The sequence below is a fragment of the Vitis riparia genome, chromosome 15 (assembly GCF_004353265.1).
Source record: "Vitis riparia cultivar Riparia Gloire de Montpellier isolate 1030 chromosome 15, EGFV_Vit.rip_1.0, whole genome shotgun sequence".
Classification (NCBI taxonomy): domain Eukaryota; kingdom Viridiplantae; phylum Streptophyta; class Magnoliopsida; order Vitales; family Vitaceae; genus Vitis; species Vitis riparia.
In genome coordinates, this window is record NC_048445.1 from 1,910,404 (window position 1) to 1,931,698 (window position 21,295).

The 21,295-nt window shown below is 30.8% G+C and overlaps 4 protein-coding genes, 1 non-coding gene and 1 pseudogene across 7 annotated transcripts; all 6 read left to right on the forward strand.

The window, feature by feature from the left end:
• The first annotated feature begins 1,474 nt into the window (after positions 1-1,474).
• LOC117932587 lies at positions 1,475-2,616 on the forward strand (annotated as a pseudogene).
• A 1,457-nt stretch (positions 2,617-4,073) lies between these two features.
• Positions 4,074-4,853, forward strand: LOC117932708 (desiccation protectant protein Lea14 homolog). Its single transcript, XM_034853999.1, has 2 exons — positions 4,074-4,329; positions 4,450-4,853. The coding sequence occupies exons 1-2, from the start codon at positions 4,118-4,120 to the stop codon at positions 4,685-4,687; spliced, it is 450 nt and encodes a 149-aa protein (XP_034709890.1). The 5' UTR covers positions 4,074-4,117; the 3' UTR covers positions 4,688-4,853.
• Positions 4,854-9,805: 4,952 nt separating this feature from the next.
• Positions 9,806-10,596, forward strand: LOC117932640 (desiccation protectant protein Lea14 homolog). Its single transcript, XM_034853919.1, has 2 exons — positions 9,806-10,052; positions 10,173-10,596. The coding sequence occupies exons 1-2, from the start codon at positions 9,895-9,897 to the stop codon at positions 10,399-10,401; spliced, it is 387 nt and encodes a 128-aa protein (XP_034709810.1). The 5' UTR covers positions 9,806-9,894; the 3' UTR covers positions 10,402-10,596.
• A 4,823-nt stretch (positions 10,597-15,419) lies between these two features.
• Positions 15,420-16,299, forward strand: LOC117932615 (probable desiccation-related protein LEA14). Its single transcript, XM_034853893.1, has 2 exons — positions 15,420-15,671; positions 15,792-16,299. Exons 1-2 carry the CDS (start codon positions 15,502-15,504, stop codon positions 16,030-16,032), a joined length of 411 nt encoding a protein of 136 aa, XP_034709784.1. The 5' UTR covers positions 15,420-15,501; the 3' UTR covers positions 16,033-16,299.
• Positions 16,300-17,430: 1,131 nt separating this feature from the next.
• On the forward strand, positions 17,431-19,194 carry LOC117931622. Of its 3 annotated transcripts, XM_034852613.1 has the most exons (7): positions 17,431-17,520; positions 17,624-17,692; positions 17,774-17,887; positions 17,988-18,040; positions 18,647-18,785; positions 18,861-18,916; positions 18,999-19,194. In XM_034852613.1, the coding sequence occupies exons 3-7, from the start codon at positions 17,807-17,809 to the stop codon at positions 19,033-19,035; spliced, it is 366 nt and encodes a 121-aa protein (XP_034708504.1). In that variant the 5' UTR covers positions 17,431-17,520; positions 17,624-17,692; positions 17,774-17,806; the 3' UTR covers positions 19,036-19,194. The 3 variants fall into 3 exon arrangements, with proteins under 3 accessions (XP_034708504.1, XP_034708506.1, XP_034708505.1); XM_034852615.1 differs by lacking the exon at positions 18,861-18,916; XM_034852614.1 differs by lacking the exon at positions 17,624-17,692 and having other exon boundaries at positions 17,451-17,520.
• A 1,898-nt stretch (positions 19,195-21,092) lies between these two features.
• TRNAA-AGC lies at positions 21,093-21,165 on the forward strand. The gene has a single exon. It is a non-coding gene; the product is annotated as a tRNA-Ala (tRNA).
• Positions 21,166-21,295: the final 130 nt, after the last annotated feature.

Here is a 21,295-nt window from a genome sequence, read left to right on the forward strand (position 1 = left end):
TGCCTCCTTGACCACATTTTGAGATTTCATTTGAGGTATTTGAAGTCATGTTTTGCTTTTCCTTTTGGGACTCATTTGAAATCCTCTTATTTTGGCCCAACCACTGCATCTGAGCTCATGGATTGATACATGAAATGAGGCTCGTATGGGTCGTTTTGGTTCTTGTTATTTATGCCCTATTTTGCTGTTTTTCCCTGTTCTTGGTACTCTGTCCATGGTGCGTCAGTTTTCTCACCTCCACCTGATGGAGTAAGAAATTGCAATAGATGTGTTCTCATTCTGAGGTTATGGAGAGCTACACTCATGAGCTTTGCGGCTCTATGGGCTGCCTAAACTTTGCCAAGGAATGTGGGGAAGCGACTTCAGGTTGGGGATATTTGCTGAGCGGATTTTGTTGCTGTTGAGGTGGTTTTCTTTTCCGACATTTGGTACTGTAGACCTTGGAGTCTTTGTTGTGGAAATGAAGGTCAGATAAGGGGAGTATGAGAGCTTCTTCAGGGTACATTTGAGTCTCACTGATCTGATGCTGTATGTGGTGGGGCATGCAAGCAGCAAGTGGTCCGCCTTGTCATCTTGACTGTGGATATCATTACTATCAGTAGCACATCTTCTTCAAAAAGCGATTCCTAAGGCTACCGAATTTGAATCAGATGCCCCTGACCCATCCACTAAACTAGCAAGCTATCAATTATTGGAAGTAATGACGATTCTCTGGGCATGCTCGGGATAGATAGTCAAATGGAGAAGTGTCTAAATGATATGGTTTTGAATGCATTGGTACCTAAAGAAAGAGGATGACGGTGTCTATGCCAATGGAGGATGGAAAAGTGAAGACGAAAAACTGAGCTGTGGGTATTCAAGTTTCAAGGGGAAAGAGAGCTCCTATGGCTGTGAGGAAGAAGCTTCATATCTCTTTCATCTCATGGATACATTCCCAATCATCGAGCTCCCATTCATAATCATTCATCTCACTAACTCAATTTCCATACCCATTTCATACAACCCACTCCACTATGCCACCTTTTCTCTCTCATCACCACCCTCATATACCCTTTCTCTCTCTAGTTTTTCATACCCATTTCTCACCGCCCACTTCATTCGTCTATCTCTTCGTACCATATGTTTTTCATACCCCACTTTCTATTAAATTCCATCAAGCATTATCACCCCATGCCATTACCTCTCTGCTATGCCCATAAAACCTATTCCTCATATTATCACTATTCCGCCACACCACAATACCCATGTCATCTCATATCCATGCATATTTGCCCTCACTCGTTCCCTCTCTTCACCACCATACTTGGTGATACCCATTGGCAGCTATACTTCATGATCATCCAACCCTGTATGCCATGTATCCATCACACCATTTCTTGCCCATTATTCTCATACCCAATTCCCTCTCTTCATACCCACTACTAACAGCCCATTACACCACAATGTGTATCCTCTGTAACCTCTAATTTCGTGCATGCATGGTCACCCTGTACCTCCAATCCATGCTGCATGCACCCATGGCCAGCTCTTCCCACGCGTTCATGGCTTCATCAACACCCCCTTCGCTCTCCTCTCAAGTGGTCAGAAACTGAAGCCGCCATGTGTTTTTGGACCATCAGAAGCTCCTCAAAATTGGGATTCTGAGCACTCATGTCAGAAGGGAATGATGCAACTGGTGAGGCACCAAAGGAGATTGAGATATTTTTGGTGAGAGTTAAAGAGAAGGAGGAGTGAAAACGGAGGGATTTGAGTGATCTTTAAGGGGGAATTGCTGATCATTAGTGCTAAGGAGGAAATTCCTTTGTGGTGGTCGTTTTCTTGGAGATTTGCAAAGGAAAATAAGCACCAGTTGGAGCTTGAAGGCAAGGGCAAAAAGGATTCTGGTGATTCTGCCAGCACGAAAAAGGATTCTGTTGATGCTGCCAGCATTTGACCAAAGTGTCCCTTTGGATATGATTCTCAAACTTTTAAGCTGGGTTCTCTCAGCTGTATGATATGCCAAGCGCTTCTCTTTGAAAGCAACAAATGTGTGCCTTGTTCCTATGTATATTGCAAGACATGTATCTCGCGTCATAAAGATTACCCATTATGTGGAATTGACGTTGAGGAGATTGAAGCTGATATGAATCTTCAGAGTACAGTTGATCGCTTTATTGAAGGTCATAGTAGAATAAAGAGGCTTCATGTTAATACAGACTCAGAGGAAGTAGTGGGTGATAATAAAACAGTGATATATGAGGATGCGTCTTTGGAGAGAGGTGCATTCTTGGTGCAACATGCGATGAGGGCATTTCGTGCTAATAATGTTGAAAATGCAAAATCAAGGTTTAGTATATGTGCAGAAGATATCCGTGGTCAGTTGGAAAAACTGGGCAACACCTCTGAATAGTGTTCACAACTAGGAACAGTTCTAGTCGAGCAACAGGAGATGCTGATTCAGCAGTCACATATTTTGAAGAGAGCGTTGACTTCCTCAGAAAATTGCCAGCAGATGATCTGGAGATCACACCTACCTTTTCTGTCTCACTCAATAAAATTGGAGATCTCAAATATTATGATGGGGACCCATTTTGCTCAGGTCCACTATCAGATATGATGAGATGTGCACGCCATTAAATTCTGATCTTGTAGAAGGGTCGGCACCTTCCATGATTTTTCCTCCAATCGATATTCAGTGGGTTTGAAACTGACGCACCTTGAACCCGATCGGTCACTGGCAATATTGTGAGGCCATGTTCCAGAAAATTATTAGAAAACCAGCAATCACCATGGCCATATGAGCCTTTCCATGTGCCTGAGGATGTCAAGGAGATTTGGAGCCCACATCTCTGCCAGAATTATTCTTCCCTGGGCCCGCTTTTGCATACTTCTAGTTGCATGGCCACCTTTGGCATGCAACTTTTCTTTTTAAGCCACGTGTCATCCCCTACTTTCCCATTCTGATCTTAAAAATGATTTTTTTCAAACCTCGTTTTGTAAATAATTTCCTAAATCCCGGTTTTTTTAAATAACTTCAAGTCTCCAAAGCTTTCATCCTTAGGGTTTTTAGGACTCAAAATCCCATTTTTAATAAAATTTGGTTGCCATTTTGTTTCGGGCAAGCCACTTCTGACTTTTCTTTGATTTTCAAAATGTTTTAAAATAAGTGTGAATTTATTTTTCGTAATTCCGAGTAATGGAATTTATGGAATTAATTCATGCTAAAATAAACGGGTTTTGGTGGGGGCCCAACATCAAATGAATTTTCTTTAAAATAAAAGTGAATTTTGAGTGAAGTGTCATGCATGCCTTTGATGATTTCGCATTCAATTTAGTGACATGTGAGCTATGTTATGCTATTTATTGTGCACTAACCTTTTTCCTTGATAGCGCATGATGATTCGTTGCCCAGGTACGCGCTCACTCTCACTCTGATTAATTCACATGCATTTTTCGACTCTCATACGTGCATGATTGATTCGAGTATTCATTGATTTTCACATTGATTGCCACGTAAGCTTCATTTTATTAGTAGAGACCCGTCTTTAGGGACTTAGAGGGGTGCTACGGTCTTTACCGTACCTTCCCGATGAGTAACCTGACCCCCGGACCCGATCCGGTTTTTTCACAGACCGCCTTTTCCAAAATAAGGAGTCGCTCTTAGGGTTTTTCTTTCTTATTTTGTTTACCCTTTAAAAATAAAACAAAAATAAGTGGCGACTCCAAGTCATTTTCAAATAATCAATAAAAATCAATTTTTCAAATAATTAAAAAATCGAGCTCGCCATCGAGTGGGAAACGCATTGAGATTGAGTCGAAATGCGGGGTCCACAAATATATATATATATATATATATATATATATATATATATATATATATATATATATATATATATATATATATATAAACAGCGGACAAAACCAAAACCAATAAACCTGTGATTCATATATTTTTTTTTAATTATCTTTTCTAGCATATGGAAGGATGCCATGTGCCACATGCCACCACAGATTTATATTATATCATCTACCATTTGTGTTTATGTATATATACCAGCCTCTCTGTTGGGTGTCTTCACCGCAGACCCATCTCTTAATCGACTGTGGAATTTTTCTCGTGGTTGAAGGTTGTGCAGCCATGGCGGAGCAGATGGAGAAAGTGAGGATGCAGCTTTTGGAGGTGGTGAATTTATTAAGTGGCCTGCAGGAGGCCGAGGTCATCGACGTCGTTATCAGTAGGAGCGAGGAGTGGATGACGTACAACGCCAAGGTCTCTCTGACCAACCCCTATTTCACTCCTATTTTCATTTCCGATGTCTCCTACACCCTCAAGACTGCCAACAGCAACAGGTTTGATGTTTTCTCTCTTTCTTTTTTCTTCGTTATTGCATGCTTTAATCTAAGATTTTTGTTTTGGTTTTGTTTCTTTTGTTTGGGAAACGACGTCGCCGTCTGGTGTGGGGAATGTAGGGTGATAGTATCAGGGAGTATGGAGAAGCGCCCAGAGCCACTGCCGGGGAGTCAGGACACAGTGCTGGAGGTGCCAATCAGGGTGGCTCACAACCAGCTGATGACCTTGTTGGAGGACAATGGTGGAGCTCGGGACAAAATTTACCAGTTGGATTTGGCTGTTACCGTGGATCTTCCTCTCTATAAAGGCCACAGGATTCCTCTTGGCTGGAAAGGAGAGATCAAGATCCCTCATTGATGGCTTCACTCTCCTTCCATCTCTTGTTTGATTACCGGTTTTAATTTGTGGTGCAATATGTATCCTGTTACTTCTGTGTGTTTCCTTTGTTTTGTTTGATGAGTGTTTCATCAAGTACAATGGAGGTTTGTTGTTTAATGAATCTTATCCTAAGTTTGAATTTTCATATTCCACCCAGGTGGTTGTTGTCTTTGGTCTTTTTTTTTTTTTTTAAATAATAATAATAATAACAATAATGATTAATAATATTAAGTATTAAGTTATTTGCTTTTTAATATTTTATTTTTATTAAGCGTTAAAAAAAAAAAAAAACCACCTATTACTTTTAGCATTAAGAGAAAGACAAATAATTCAACTTTTTCTATTTAATTAAAAAAAAATTTAAGAAATAAATAATAAGTCAACAAAAAATAAAAATAAAAACAAATAATTTGAAATTTAAAAACAAATTGCTTTTGATAAAAAATTAAGAAAAAATAAATAACACCTAACTTAATGACTTAAAGTAATTTAATAATTTAATTTAACTTATTAAATAAATGAAACATATTTGTTAAAATAATTTAATATCACAACTTAAAATCAAAATGGTTAAAAAATATTTGAAATTGGTATAAATTAAGTAATGAAGTTATTTTAAATTATTAAATTCATTCACCAACACCCTCTAATTTTAGGGGAGTCAATAAAAAATCATGTTTCCCACATGTTCCCACCCTTATGATCACATTTTTTTTGTTTAAGAGCTCAAGGTCATCTTTAAAGAGTGGTTTTCTTTTAATAAATTAATATAATATAATATAAAATCAATTGCTTGGAAATTTTAGCAGAGAATCATCATCCCAATAAATTACTTTGATTTCTTAATTAAGGGATTATTTTTTATGAAAAATATTATATTTATTATATGATGCATTATCGAAGTCACTATCAAATAATTTTTTTAGTTCGCATCAATATTAAAAAAATTAAAAATTAAGTATCAAAAAATTTTAATATCGAAGTACATATTGTAAGTTTTGAATCAATAAAAGTGAAAACTTTAGGACAAACTATTATTATTTCCTTTTTCCTTTTTTTAATTTCTTAACAATAAGATCTTTCTCCATAAATAAAAAAAAAAATGATTTGCATAGGGTTTTAAAAACTTTAAATTAAAAAAAAAACAAATGAAAACCAATAAGATAGAAAATAAAATATAAAATGTAAACTTTAGATCATTAATATAAAGAAAAAAAATTCATTCGTTATTGCCTTATGATATTTGAGGGGTGTTTGGAATGTGAAAATGAATAGTAAGAATAGGCATCTCATTTCTTTCATCCCTTATTTTCATGTTTGGATAAATAATGATTTCGGTAGAGATCAAATCTCACTTACGAGTGGAATTTCAATTCATCAAGTAGGTGATATATTGATTCCTTCACCACATAAGAAAATATAAGATAGTTGAAAATTACTATTTTACCTTTAAATTTCATTAATCAAGCCTTGATACCTCTTCATCCCATAATAAAACTATATTTTTTTAATCTTGTTATTTAGAAGAAAAAAACTCTAAAAATTTATTGTTAGTCCAAGGGTTCTCCTAATCGGGTTTTGATAATAAAAAATCATGGTTAAGTGACTAATTGGTTTAAATGTTTAAGAATCTCAGGTATAAACTATAAAATTCATCAAATGACCAAATTGATACAAGATCGAGATGCTTGGAAGACTTGTGATCATAGGAAACTAATGTAAAATGAATGCATGAGTGTACTTAGGATTATCACACGTTTCATGTATCTTTGAAAACTCGGTTTATTCTTTAAAACGTCGATTTTATTAAAACCCGAGTTTTTAAATAAATTTCCTTAGGCAAAATGTTTTATAATTGGCTTAATAATTTACCTAAAGACCTTGCCTAACTGTTAGAAAATAAAGGAATAAAAAAAATAGGTTTTCAGGGCCAAAAAGACTCAACCGGTCGAGGCTATGGCCAACTAGCTCAATCGGTTGAGGAACCGATCGACCGGTTGGGGTCGTCCGATCGAGAACCGGTCGAGGAAGATCAAAAACCTTCTCTCTCTCCCAATAGTCTTTTTTTCCCGATCGAGGTGTTCCCCTTACCAGTTGAGGCAACGGTAACCTGTCATGCATTAAATGCTCCAACGGCTAATGAACCGGTTGACCCCTAGCTCGATCGGATGAGGTTACCTTTTGCTGTTTTTGACTCCCGAGCTTAGAAACCTATAAATTGAGAGCTCTACTTCATTTATTGACAAGAAGACACTTGCATTCAATAGCCTACCTACCTGTTCTTGATAAAAAAACTCTCATTTCCTTCATAGTGCATTAAAATCACCACTTGCATATCCTTTAGTGCACTCTTGTGTGTCATCCTAACTTTGTCTTGTATTTGAGTCATCCTTAAGCTAGGTTAAATGATTATATCTTATAACAATTTGAGTGTTAAAGCCTTCAAAAGGGTTGAATCTTGAAGAGGTTGTGTAAGAGCCCATTGGAGTCGGAATCAAAGTGTAAGAAGATTAGAAGCTTGGTTGAAGCTTCAAGTTAGTGGAACCCTCACTCGGTTAGGAGGTTGAGGAGAGTGGACGTAGGCAAAGAAGTACTGAACCACTATAAACCCGAGTTTGAATTCTCTAAACTCTATCTCTTTACTTTGCTTATATTGTGTTTGAATTTGTTGTGATCGAAAAGATTTTAAAAACCCAATTCAACCCCCCCCCCCCCCCCCCCCCCTTGGGTGTTTTTCTTAACTAAGTATAACATTTGTTTTCTCATTTATTTATTTATAAATAAAAACAAAAAATTACTTTAAACTATGGAAGGGTATTATTGTTAATTTTTTTCATTTCCATTCTTATTATTACAAAACATTAGATGGAAAACAATACTCGTTTTGATATTGAATTCCTAAGTTCATCCAAATACTAAATGAAATTACCAAATTCATTTTCATTCACCAAAAATAGGAATAAGAACATAATATTCATTTCTGTTCCCCATTTCCGTATACAAACCGACCCTAGATTGAGTAACTACATTTGCTTTGGTAATAATGACTTAACAACAGTTCCAAGAAAAAAAGAGTAACTTATACAACACAAGCCACATTAGTTGTTTTGTTTTCAAATTAATATATTTTAATATTTTTATTGAAAAATGTGAAAATTAGTTTTATTTTTTCAAATATTTTCACCCCATTGTATCGTATCCCAATTTTCCCTTTTCTTAAAGCTATAATTAAATAGGCTATCTTGTGTATTTTAAAATTGCATATATATTAGATTAAGATGTAAATATGAATTATCCAAATATTTAATAAAAATGGATATATCTTTTTCCAACTTGGCACATGATTTATCTTGTTCCTCACATGAAGTTTTCAAGAAATGCATGATTCTTATTGCTCGAATTTCGTGAACCAAACAAGTTCTTAGAGCTTAAAAAAAAAGTTTAATACGACAAAGACAAAAATGATACTTTTTATTTTGGCGTATGTATGAAATTATTTTGTGTTCAATCTTAATTAAAGTTAGAAAAACAAAAACCTATTTCAAACCATGATATGATGCTTAATGAAACCTATATAATACAAACAATACCTTTTAAAAATTATTACTTTGACATTAACCTTTAATTGGTATTTATTTAATTAATTTTGTTAAAAAATTATAATTTAATAAAATACAAAATACTACTTTTGTTCAAGTATTATTTTGATTTATGAATTGCTTTATATTTAATTAAACTTTTATAATATTAATGTTCCAAAGCTTATATCTGACTTCAACTTCAAGTTAAGAAGCTAATAAGAATTGATATCTTTTCCCAACACATGGACAATACATGTTCCTAAAATGAATTTTTCAAAAAATGCATTATATATTCTTATTGTTCCTATTTCATGAACCAAACAAGGTCTTAGATCTTAGAAAATAATTTAATATGAGGGCAACAAAAATGTTGCTTCTCGTGTAAGCTTTATTTTCACACATGCATGAAATTATTTTTAGTTCAACCTTAATTAAAAGCATATAATACAAACAATGCCTTTGAAAATTATTACTTTGACATTGAAAATTTATATTTAATAAAATACAAAATACTACTTTTGTTAGAAGCTTGATTCTGATTTATTAATTACTTTATGTCTAATCAAATTTTTATAATCGTAATATTCCCGACATTAGATTGAAATTCAACTTTAAGTTGGAGCTAAAAAACAAAAACAAAAAAAAAAAATCATATAAGGTGTCATACCAATGAAAACTTTAATGCAAATAATACTAATTTAAAAACACAAAAATAAAGCAATCAAAAGTGGACGAGGTCTTAACGTGGTTCGGCCAAATTCGTCTACATTCATGGATGATAAAGAATCATTTTATTATATCATAGAAAATATTACAGAGTAAAAAACTAGATATAATTATTAGGTTTTCAAATATTTTATGTTTTCATACTTTTTGTCACCACATAGCCTAAACCACGGAGAAGCTTGATTTTGATTTATAAATTGCTTTATGTCTAATCAAATTTTTATGACCATAATATTCCCAACATTAGATTGAATTTAACTTCAAGTAGGTAAAAAAAAATCATATAAGGTGTTGTGCCAATAAAAACTTTAATATAAATAATGTTAATTTAAGTATATAAAGATAAAATAAGTAAAAGTAAACAAAGTTTTAACATGATTAAGCTAAGCATGTTTATATTCATAAATGAGAGAAAATCATTTTATTATACCATATAAAATATGAGAAAGGACAAAATTAGATATAATTATTGAGTTTTTGAAATATCTAATGTTTTCGTTATCCTTATACCCAAGTATCTTGAGCCACAAGTTCCCTCATTGCACCTAGAACCCATACTAATTAGGAATTTGTTACGCTTTGTAACGGCCTAAAAAAATGAAAGCAAATATATATATATATTATAAAAACAGCAGGTAAAACCAAAATCAATAATAATTCTTAATTTATTTTTTTTATTAAATTTTCTTTCCTAGCATGTTAATGGATGACTTGTGCCACATGCATCTGTGTTTGTCTTTCTGTATATATACCAGCCTCTCTGATGGGTGTCTTCACCGCAGACCCATATCTCAGTTGACTCTGGAATTTTTCTGGTGTGGTTGAAGGTTGTGCACCCTTGGCGGAGCTGTTGGAGAGGGTGAGGATGTTGAATATATCATGGACGCTGCCGGGGCCAGGGTCTTCGACGTCGTTATCAGAGATAAGAGCGAGGAGCGGGTGACGTACAACGCCAAGGTCTCTATGACCAACCCCTATTTCACTCCCATTCGCGTTTACAACGTCTCCTACACCCTCAAGACTGACAACAGCAACAGGTTTGATGTTTTCTCTCTTTCTTTTTTCTTCGTTATTGCATGCTCTAATCTAAGATTTTCGTTTTGGTTTTGTTTCTTTTGTTTGGGAAACGACGTCGTCGTCTGATGTGGGGAATGTAGGGTGATAGTAGTAGGGAGGATGGAGGAGCTCCAAGTGCTACTGCCGGCGAGTAAGAACATAGTGGTGGAGGTGCCAATTTTGGTGCCGCACAGCCAGCTGATGGCTGACATTGGCGGAGCTTGGAACAGCATTTACCAGTTGGATTTGACTGTCACCGTTGATCTTCCTCTCTCTGCTGGCCAGACTATTCCTCTTGCCTGGGAAGGAGAGATCAACATGCCTCTTTGATGGCTTCACTCTCCTTCCATCTCCTGTATGATTTACCGGTTTTAATTTGGGGTGCAATATGTATCCTGTACTTACATCTGTGTTTTCTTTGTTTTGTTTGATGAGTGTTTCATGCAAGTAATTTGAATTTTCATGATTGTACTTTGATTTTGGAGGTGTGTTGTTTAATGAATCTCATGCAAAGTTTGAATTTCACGTTCCTAGTTTGATGGTGTCTGATTCGTAACCAATTTCATAACTTAAAAAGTGACTTAATAATTTATTTTATTTTATTAAGTAAATTAAATATGTTTTGTAACGTAACTTAATGGCTATGTTTTAAAACTAAAAATAATTTTAAATAATAAATAAAAATAATTAATTTATTTTTATATCTACATGTTCATTTTACTTTTTTTGTTTTATTTATGTTACTTAACTTTCCGATCTCTTTTGTTATTCAAAGACTTCCACTGTTAGTGGACCTTTTTTACCCTATATATAATTTACGATAATAAATATGTCAATTTAAAGATTTAGAATAATTTTTAAATTGATTTTAATAAACAACCTTAATACTTGTAATGAAAATTAAGTAATAAGTTTTAAGTTAATAATTATAATTTAACTTAACTTAAATCATTAAATAATAATAATTAAATTTTACTAAACACCTACTAACTTAATGACTTAAAATAATTTAATAATTTAATTTAAATTATTAAATAAATTAAATATATTTATTAAAATAACTTAATATCACAACTTAAAAATTGAAAATGACTTTAAGTATTAAATCAAAATTATTAATTTATTTTTATTTAAACATGTAACTATGTTTATAAAAAAAAAAAATTGAAATTAATATAAATTAAGTCATTAAAATATTAAATGACTTTAAGTTATTAAGTAGATTCCTCAAACATCTTTTTGGATTTAGAGGAGAGAATAAGACTATGTTTCCGGTTTCCCACCTTTATCATTACATTTTAATTTAAGTTTAAGAACTCATGGTTATCTTTAAAAGGTGTCATTTTTAATAAATAATAATATAATATAATATAATATAAAAAGTGTTTGTTAAATTTTGGAAGATAATCATCACCCCAATGAGTTACTTGATGTGATCAAGTGATTTCTTAATTAAGGAATTTTTTAAAATATATATTGTTAGTCCAAGGGTTCTCCTAATCAGGTTTTGATGATAACAAACCATGGTTAAGTGACTAATTGTTTTAAACTGTTAAGAATCTCAGACTTAATCTCAAAAATTCATCAAGGACCAAACGAATACGGGATCGAGATCATTTGGAAGATTTGTAATCATAGGAAATGAATGTAAGATGATAGCATGAGTGCACTTAGAATGTTCATACCTTTTCATGCATCTTATAAAACTCGGTTTATTCTCTAAAACTTGATTTTCTTTAAAACCCGAGTTTCATCAAATATACCTTAGGCAAATTGATTCAAAAATGACATATTAACTCCCTAAAGACCTTGCCTAAGTATTGGAAAAGAAAGAAATAAAAAAGGATAGATTTTCAGGGCCAAAAGGCTCAATCGGTCGAGACCATGGCCAACCGGCTCAACCGGTTGGGGAACCGGTCGACCGGTTACACTTGTCCGGTCGAGTTCCGGTCAGGGGAGACACAAAAACTTTCTCTCTCTCCCAGTAGCTTCCTCTTCCCGGTCAAACCTCACCCTAGTCCGGTCGAGGTCCGGTCGAGGCAATGGTAACCTATCATGCATTAAATGCACCAACGGCTAGTGATCCGGTCGATCCTTTGCTCGTCCGGTCGAGGCTACTTTCTGCTGTTTTTGTCTCCCGAGCTTAAAAACCTATAAATTAAGGGCTCCTCTTCATTTATGAATAAGAGAACAATTGCATTCAAAGCCCACCTACCTATTCTTGATCAAAAAGCTCTCATTTTCTTTCTAAGTGCATCAAACCATCACTTGCATATTCTTAGTGCACTCTTGCAATTCATCCTAGCTTTCTCTTGTACTTGAGCCATCCTTAAGCTAGGTTGAGAGTTTCATCTTTGTGTAAACTGAATGTGAAAGCCTTCAAGTGGTTCAAATCTTGAAGAGATTGTGTAAGAGCCCATTGGAGCCGGAATCCAAGTGTAAGAAGATTGAAAGCTTGATTGAAGCTTCAAGTTAGTGGAACCCTCACTCGGTTAGGAGATTGAGGAGAGTGGACGTAGGCAACGGAGTGCCGAACCACTATAAACCCGAGTTTGAATTTCTCTAACTTTATCTCCTTCCTTTATTTATTTTGTGTATATATTATTGTGTGGAAAAAGATTTTGAAAAACCCAATTCACCCCTCCTTTTGGGTATTTTCCTTATTCACTCATAGCCTTTGTTATATCATATATATATATATATATATAAAATTTTTTTAAATACATATATATTTTTTTTTAACTTTGTATCAAAATCACTATCAAATATATATTTTTTTTTATAGTTTTTATCATAAAATTAAAAAATTGAAACATTAATTCAAATCAATAGAAGTGAAAACTTAACAACAAGATCTTTCCATCTTTCTTAATTGGCATTTAGGTTCTCAATGTTTTTTCTTCCATTTTTTTTATTTTATAATTTCATAAGTTGCCCTTTCTTTTTATCTTTTTATTTTCATTTTATTTTATTTTATTTTCTTTTTCATTCCTATCCATATTATTATTATTATTATTATTATTATTATTATTATTATTATTATTATTATTATCATTTTTCATTTTTCAGCAAATGACGGCAATAACACAATTTCTAAAATCTAATTCACAATAAATATTTAATAATTTAAATATAATATTTCTGATATACCATTTATACATTTAAATAATCCATAAAAATCATAATATTATAAACAATATAATACTTAACGGTTCTAAACATTTAGGGTATGTTTGGTTCTTGAAAAATCTAAAGGAAAATATGAGGAAAATAAAATAAAGATGAAAAATGGAAGGAAAGAAAGAGTGAAGAAAAATAAAAAATAGTTTTTAAGTCAATAAATTATTTGTATATTTTTTCAAACTCATTTCACATATTTTTCTTCATTATATAAAGGTTAAATAATTTTAAAATACATAAATTTTTAACTAAATTATATTTGATTTTATTTCGTCTTTTTTATCATGAAACCAAACATAAAAAAACCATTTTTCTTAGCATTTTTTTTCTTTTCATAATACTTTTCAAAACCAAACATAGTCTTAAATAATATTTAGCACCAACGCATATGAAAATAGTCTATCTTGAATATTATAAAATTGCATATATTAAATTAAGATGTAAATATGAATTATACAAATATTTAATAAAAATGGATGTATCGTTTTCCAACTTGGCACATGATTTATCTTGTTCTTCACATGAAGTTTTAGGAAATGTATGATTCTTATTGATGGTATTTCGTGAACCAAACAAGGTCTTAAAGCTTAGAAAAAGTTTAATATGAGAATGACAAAAATGGTTCTTCTTATTTTGGCGTATGCATGAAATTATTTTGTGTTCAACGTTAATTAAAGTTAGAAAAATATAAACCTATTTCAAACCATGATATGGTGTTTAATGAAACGTATATAACACAAACAATACCTTTTAAAAATGATTACTCTGGCGTTGACTTTAATTTGTATTTATGCAATTAATTTTTTTAAAATCATAATTTAATCAAATACAAAATACTACTTTTTTAAATTGTTTTATATTTAATTAAACTTTTATAATATTAATGTTATGAAGCTTAGATCTAACTTCAACTTCAAGTTAAGAAGCTAATAAGAATGGATATATATCTTTTTCCAACTTGGCAACATGATTTATCCCATTGTAGACATGGACAATACATGTTCCTAACATGAATTTTTCAAAAAATGCATTATTCTTATTGTTCCAATTTCTTGAACTAAACAAGGTCTTAGATCTTAGAAAATAATTTAATATGAGGATGCCAAAAATGTTACTTCTTGTGTAAGTTTTATTTTCGCACATGCATGAAATTATTTTTAGTTCAACCTAAATTAAGTAAAAGAAAAAAACAAAAAAAAAACTATTTCAAATTATGATATGATGTTTAATGAAAAGTATATAATACAAACAATACCTTAAAAATTATGACATGATTTGTTTGACATTGAATACAAACAATACATTAATTTTGTTAAAAAATTATATTTAATAAAATACAAAATACTACTTTTGTTAGAAGCTTGAATTTGATTTATAAATTACTTTATATCTAATCAAATTTTTATAATCTTAATATTCCTGACATTAGATTGAAATTTAACTTCAAGTTAGAGTTAAAAAACAAAAAAATAAAAATCATATAAGATGTTATGCCAGCGAAAACTTTAATACAAACAATATTAATTTAATAAAACAAAGATAGAACAATCAAAGGTACATGGGGTTTTAATATGATTCGATCAATCATGTTTACATCTATAGATGAGAAATAATTATTTTATTATACAATGAAAAATATGACAAATCATATAACTAGATACAATTATTGGATTCCTGAAACATTTCATGTTTTCATATTCTTTATATCCATATACCTTGAAGCACGAGTCCCTCACCGTGCTGCACCAAGAACCTACAAAGATGGAAGAATCAAAAGTATATGAGGTTTCAATGTGGTGTAATGAATCATGTCTACATCCACAAATAAAAAATAATCATGTCATTTTCATATAAAATATTAGAGAAGATAGAACCAAATTCAACCATTGCCTTTTCAAAATATTTCATATTTTCCTACCTATCTTGAACCACAAGCCCCTAGCTCAATGGAGAGTCTATATTAATTAGCAATGCTGGAGACTTTCCGGCCTAAGGCTGCAAGCAAAAATATATATGTTATAAAAACATCAGACAAAACCAATCTCTAATTCATTTTTCAATTAAATTTTTTTTCCTAGAATATTAATGGATGCTCTGTACCACATGCCACCACAGATTTATCTTTCTGTATATATACCAGCCTCTCTCATGGGTGTCTTCACCGCAGACCCATCTCTCAGTTGATTCTGGAATTTGTGTCGTGTGGTTGAAGGTTGTGCAGCCCTAGTGAAGCTGTTGGAGAGAGTGAGGATGGTGAATCCCGAATGTAAGCTCACGGTCTTGCCCCATGTCGACAAGGTCATAGACATGAAACAAAATAGAGCGACGTTCAAAGCCAAGGTCTCTATCACCAACCCGTATACTTGTCAAGTTACAGTTAAGACAATCTACTACACCCTCAAGACTGTAAAGAAGGACAGGTTTGATGTTTTCTCTCTTTCTTTTTTCTTCGTTATCGCGTGCTTTAATCTAAGATTTTCGTTTTGGTTTTGTTTCTTTTGTTTGGGAAACGACGTCGTCGTCTGATTTCGGGAATGTAGGGAGATGGTAAAAGGCCCGTTTACGGAGAATCTCCCAAAGCAACTGGAGCAGCAAAAGCAAGAAATGATACAGGTGCCAATGTCGGTGAGGTACGAGCATCTGATGAAGTTGACAAATGACATTGGTGTAGATTGGGACAACATGTACGAGTTGGAATTCAAACTCACCGTTGATCTTCCTTGGGCTCGTGACCACCCTATTTCTCGTACCACGATAGCAGAGATCCAGATGCCTCTTTGACGGCTTCACTCTCCTTCCATTTGTGGTGCAATATGTGTCCTGTTACTTCTGTGTGTTTTCTTTGTTTTGTTTGATGAGTGTTTCTTGCAAGGCTTGAATTTTCATGTTTGATGGTGTTGGGTAAGTACGAGGTGGTGGTCGTATCCTCGTGTTGGGTAGATCCGCTCCTCTCTTTTTCTTGTTTTCATGCATGGGGAAATGTCACGTTACTTTCTGTGTTTTCGTGCTGTTTAATGAATCTCATGCAAGTTTGACTTTTCATGTTTTTTTCCTTTTGACTTTGGAGAAGCCAATAAGACCATGTTTGGCAAAGTCGATCTCCGACTTGGTGATCAAGCTCCCTTAGTTTGAGGTTCCCACGTACGTTTTTGGTTAAATATAATTTCATTTTTCCTTTTTACGAAAAATAAATAAATAAATAAAATCTTTACATTTCCATTCAGTTTATATGCTGTGTGGGTGTTTGGAAAATCAAAACAACTACTCAAAATATATTGAAAAAAATAAAAGATTAGCATGATTTGTTAATAAATTCTGTTCACCTTCCTCTACTCGTACTGCTAATAATAATAATATATTCAAACTGATTTCTAAATAAATAAATAAATATTTATAATTACGGCCTTAATTTCTTGGTACCTCATTCAACTAATTAAATTGGATGATATACTTATTATGGCCTAAATGTCACCATATGCCCTCCTCTAACCACTTTGTATAATTTAACTTAAAGCCAATTTAAATTAAGTATTAAATTTTACCAAATGTCGATCAACTTAATGACTTAAAATGTTTTAATAATTTAATTTAAGTTATTAAATAGTTTAAGTATACTTGTTAAAATGATTTAATGTTACAACTTAAAGTTAAAAATGATTTTAAATGTTAAATTAAAATAGTTAATTTATTTTTACTTAAACATAGAACTATATTTATAAAACAAAAAAAATATTAAGATCGCATAAATTAAGTCACTAAAACATTAAGTTACTTTAAGTCATTAAGTTGATTCAATAAACTTTCATTAGTTTTGAAGGAGAGTATAAGATTATGTTTCGGATATTTTCCCACTATCAAATGAATTCTTAATTAAGTATATATATTTTATATAATGCATTATCAAATATTATTTTTTTTTATAGATAATCTAATAATACTCCACCGTTCTAAACATTTAAATAATATTTAGCTCCGAAGTAAATGAAAATCTATGAAATATGTGGCTGAAAAAAATAATATTAAAAAAAAAAAATTAAAATGAAAGTCACCTGATGACATGGTAAACATAAAGGCGTATAACCTAACAAGAATCTGTTTATACTCATTGCCATCGTTGAGATTATAAGTAACTGTTTTAATTTCCTATAAATCAGTAACCAACTCTCCCTCCATTTCTCTCTTTCATTCTCACTTTCTCGGGAAAAATTGAAGCCACTTCTCTCTTTCATTCTCTCACTGTGTTTGTTGTTCTAATTCTTCGCCAATCAGGTACCTTCCTACATCCGATCTCAATAATAAAGAAACATCCATCAAGAAGTCTCCTGACATTTCTGATCGATCTCTTTTCCTTTTTCTTTGGAATTTTAATCAGGTGCAATCCTTTTCATATACAAGCATGATCACTTTCTTAAATCGATTTTTTTTCCCAGCATATTTTGCGGTAAGAGTAGTTGCTTTTTCGCATTCAACACTTTCTTGGTATCCAAACAACTCTTTATCATCATTCTTTCTTTGTGATCAGGAGAAGTAGTATTCAAGTTAATTTTCTCGGAAAATGAACAACACACGCGCCATTGTCTACGGATGTAACTCATGCTTAACATTCTTCACAGACCGCTCACAGCTCTGTGCAAATGTACTTCTTTCTGTTTTTTTTTTTTTCGATCAATCTTAGAAAAGTTTTACCAAATTGGTTGTTACTGCAATCTTTGAAGTTTTTCAATCTTTGTTTGCAGTTCTCTGATCATCAGAATCCACCTAACGCGATCGTTCGGCTCTTCGATACAGCGTAAGATTTTAGTTCTTATCTTTCTTCCGGTTCCTAATGAGATTATAAGGGTATTTGTTTTTTTGTTTTTTTGTTTAAAAGTAATTTGTTTTTCATTTTTTTTCTTTTTTTTCATGATTTATTATTAATTTTTTATTAAATAGAAAAAGTCAAACTTCTACCTTTGATTCTAGAAAAATCACGGGAAAATACGTGGAAAAAATAATAAAAATAAAAAATAAATTTGAAGTAAGTAAATTATTTTTTTTCTTATTTCAAACTTTTTTTATTTGTTTTAATTTTTTAATATAAAATTAAATTAATTAAAAATATTTAAAATTTAATTATATCTCATTCTATTATTTATAAGATAACAAAATATGAAAAAATATTTTTTTTATATTTATTTTTTTTCTTTTTTTAGCATTATCTAGAACTAAACATTACTTAAGTAGTGTTTTTTTTTTTGAATAGAAAAAAAAAAAGTATCTTATTGATATTAATTAACATAATTAAAATGAAATTATAATTAATAAATTTAGTTTAATTATATTGATTTTTAATTTTTTATATTCAATAAAAAAAACAAATAGCGCCTGGATTAAAAGAAATCGTGATTAATTGCAGAAGGAATGTGTACCAAATAGAAGCAGCAGAGATTCGAATTAATGGTAGTTTTTTACTTGATCACGAGGGGGAAAACCTTCAGATGCGATTGGCCGCTGTTAACTGTGCTGGGTGTCAAACTGAATGTGGCTGGAAAATTGTAATGACTATCATCCCCTTCTTCTTTCTAATTTTTTTTTTATTATTTTTTTAATATTCTAAATCCTTTATTCAGAATGCAGCTAATCCACATCCTCTAATCCGACCCGGCCAATATTTACTCAAAGCAAGGTAAGTTTTTCCTCCATAGATGAATTGGTAAATTACAAAACCACCCTGACAATTTTTTCTTCTTTTTTTTTTTTGGGTGCAGGTCATTCTTGGAATCTCAGGCAAGGAGACTTCCATGACATACTTTTAAGGTCTACAGAACTCAACGAGATCCACCGTATTGCAAACTTTTGTGCTGTGGAATTCTACTTCCCCTACAATAATTGGATTGCCAATTTAGATTGTTTCTCAATTTTTCTTTCTCCCTCCAATTTTTTTATTTTTATTTTTATTTTTTACTCTCTCTCTCTTGGAAACAATGATTGAAAATTGTTGAATTTTATTGATAGAATATGAATAGATAGAGATATAAATAGAGGAATATGAAAATGAACTAAAAAATATTTCTCTAATTTTATATTAAGTTTTTTATTTTTATTTTTTAAAGTGACATAATATTTCTCTAATTTTTATTTCTATTGAAAATATTGACATAAAATGATTTTAAGTTAAATTTTATTTATTTTTCTGGACTTACTTATATAAATATCTTATAAACGAGTTTATTAAGTGAAAAAATTGGAGCCGAAAATTATATTGGTCATGAAAGTTAGTCAAAAAAGTTTTTCTTTTAATTTTAAATACGAAAATTAAATTTGAAAAATCACAAAAAAGAATAAATTAAGTTGAAATTTAATTTTTGCATTTCTTTTATTTAATCTCCATTTTTTTATCAAAAATCTTTCTCACGAATTTTTTATAATATTTTTCAAAAATTCATAAGTAAGGAAATTAAAATTAAATAATTGAATTCCTCGTACTTTTCCTCATTGTTATTTATCTGGTTTTTTAAAAATGAAAGAAAATTACAAAAAAAAGAGGAAAATAATATATATATATATATATATATATATATATATATATATATAATTTAAATTTAATAAATTAGTTTTATATATTTAAATTTAGTTTAAGATTTCAATTAAAACAAAAATTCATCCATTTTTAACATTAAAATGGTATTTGTGCTTGAAAAATATTTTAGACTTGAGTGTACCATGGAAAATCATCTTATAGGTTTACATTTTTAATATTAAAACGATCTTTGTGTATGAAAAATATTTTAGACCTAAGTGCAGGGAAATCATCTTATAGATTTCCTACACACTTTTAAATTTTTAGACTATGTTTGATTCTTTAAAAATTTGAAGGAATATGCGGATAAAATAAAATAGAAACCAAAAGTAGAAATAAATAAAAAGTAAATAAAAAAAGTTTATATTTAATAAATTATTTTTATCTATTTTTTCGTACTTATTATACTTATTTCTCTTTATTATAACAAGATTAAATAATTTTAAATATATTTATTTATTTTTATTTTTTATAGTAAAACCAAATATGAAAAAAAACATTTTTTTTACTTTTTCTTATTTCCCTAATATTTTTTAGGAATCTATATTTCCATATGATTCGATTTTCATTAAAGGTTGCTTAAGCTTTCTTTAAAATCTATGATTAAAACTTGAAAACTTTACTTGATTTAAATTTATTAATTAATCTTATTTTGTAATCATCAAAATACGAGTAGAAAAATCTTTGGACTTACATACTCATTTTTCGTTTTATATAAAGATTAAATAATTAAAATATGTATATAAATTTATAATTAATTCTAATTATATTTTATTTGAGATAAATTAAATATAAAAATTTATTTTTCTAATAATTTTTTATTTTCTTAATTTTTCTTTCAACCAAAAGAAAAATGAAGAAGGATTCTTATAAAAAAATTTCCCTCCTTTTTTTTTAGTGTTTTATTTCTCGATATCTAAATGAGAAAATCAATTTTTTAGTATTATTTTTTTTCCCTTCATACTTTCCAAAAGCCAAATATAATATTGCATTACTTGGTTAATTTGATTTACTTAAATATTTTTTTTTTATGAAATAAAAAGACTTACAAGATTTTAAAATATTTGTCTAAGAAATAATTCAATATAAATATATATATATATATAGAAAAGGGAATATTTAGTAGATCCATTTATTCTTAATAGACTATTTATTTTATCTTATTCCACACCATTATTAATCACACAAATATTCCCCTTTCTGAAAATCTCCCACTATTTAAAAAAAAATTAATAAAACATTATTTTTTTATTATTTATAGAAAGAAAATTCAATCTCATCAGGGGATGTAGCTCAGATGGTAGAGCGCTCGCTTAGCATGCGAGAGGTACGGGGATCGATACCCCGCATCTCCACATTTTGTTACATGCTTTTTCCAATCGGACACGTTTCAAAATTTTTTGGACGAATCGGATGAGCGGGGTGATCCGAGTGAGGACACGTTGCAAAATTCTATTGGATAGCATTGAAAAAAGTCAGGGTAGA

What these genes read in the sequence shown, in the direction of transcription:
- LOC117931622 (XM_034852613.1), top strand. Translation starts at nt 17,807, where the DNA reads ATGAACAACACACGCGCCATTGTCTACGGATGTAACTCATGCTTAACA. An exon ending in CTGAATGTGGCTGGAAAATT is followed by an intron (nt 18,786 to 18,860) that starts GTAATGACTATC and finishes TCCTTTATTCAG; the next exon opens with AATGCAGCTAATCCACATCC. An exon ending in CAATATTTACTCAAAGCAAG is followed by an intron (nt 18,917 to 18,998) that starts GTAAGTTTTTCC and finishes TTTTGGGTGCAG; the next exon opens with GTCATTCTTGGAATCTCAGG.
- LOC117932708 (XM_034853999.1), top strand. Translation starts at nt 4,118, where the DNA reads ATGGCGGAGCAGATGGAGAAAGTGAGGATGCAGCTTTTGGAGGTGGTG. An exon ending in AAGACTGCCAACAGCAACAG is followed by an intron (nt 4,330 to 4,449) that starts GTTTGATGTTTT and finishes TGGGGAATGTAG; the next exon opens with GGTGATAGTATCAGGGAGTA.
- LOC117932615 (XM_034853893.1), top strand. Translation starts at nt 15,502, where the DNA reads ATGGTGAATCCCGAATGTAAGCTCACGGTCTTGCCCCATGTCGACAAG. An exon ending in AAGACTGTAAAGAAGGACAG is followed by an intron (nt 15,672 to 15,791) that starts GTTTGATGTTTT and finishes TCGGGAATGTAG; the next exon opens with GGAGATGGTAAAAGGCCCGT.
- LOC117932640 (XM_034853919.1), top strand. Translation starts at nt 9,895, where the DNA reads ATGGACGCTGCCGGGGCCAGGGTCTTCGACGTCGTTATCAGAGATAAG. An exon ending in AAGACTGACAACAGCAACAG is followed by an intron (nt 10,053 to 10,172) that starts GTTTGATGTTTT and finishes TGGGGAATGTAG; the next exon opens with GGTGATAGTAGTAGGGAGGA.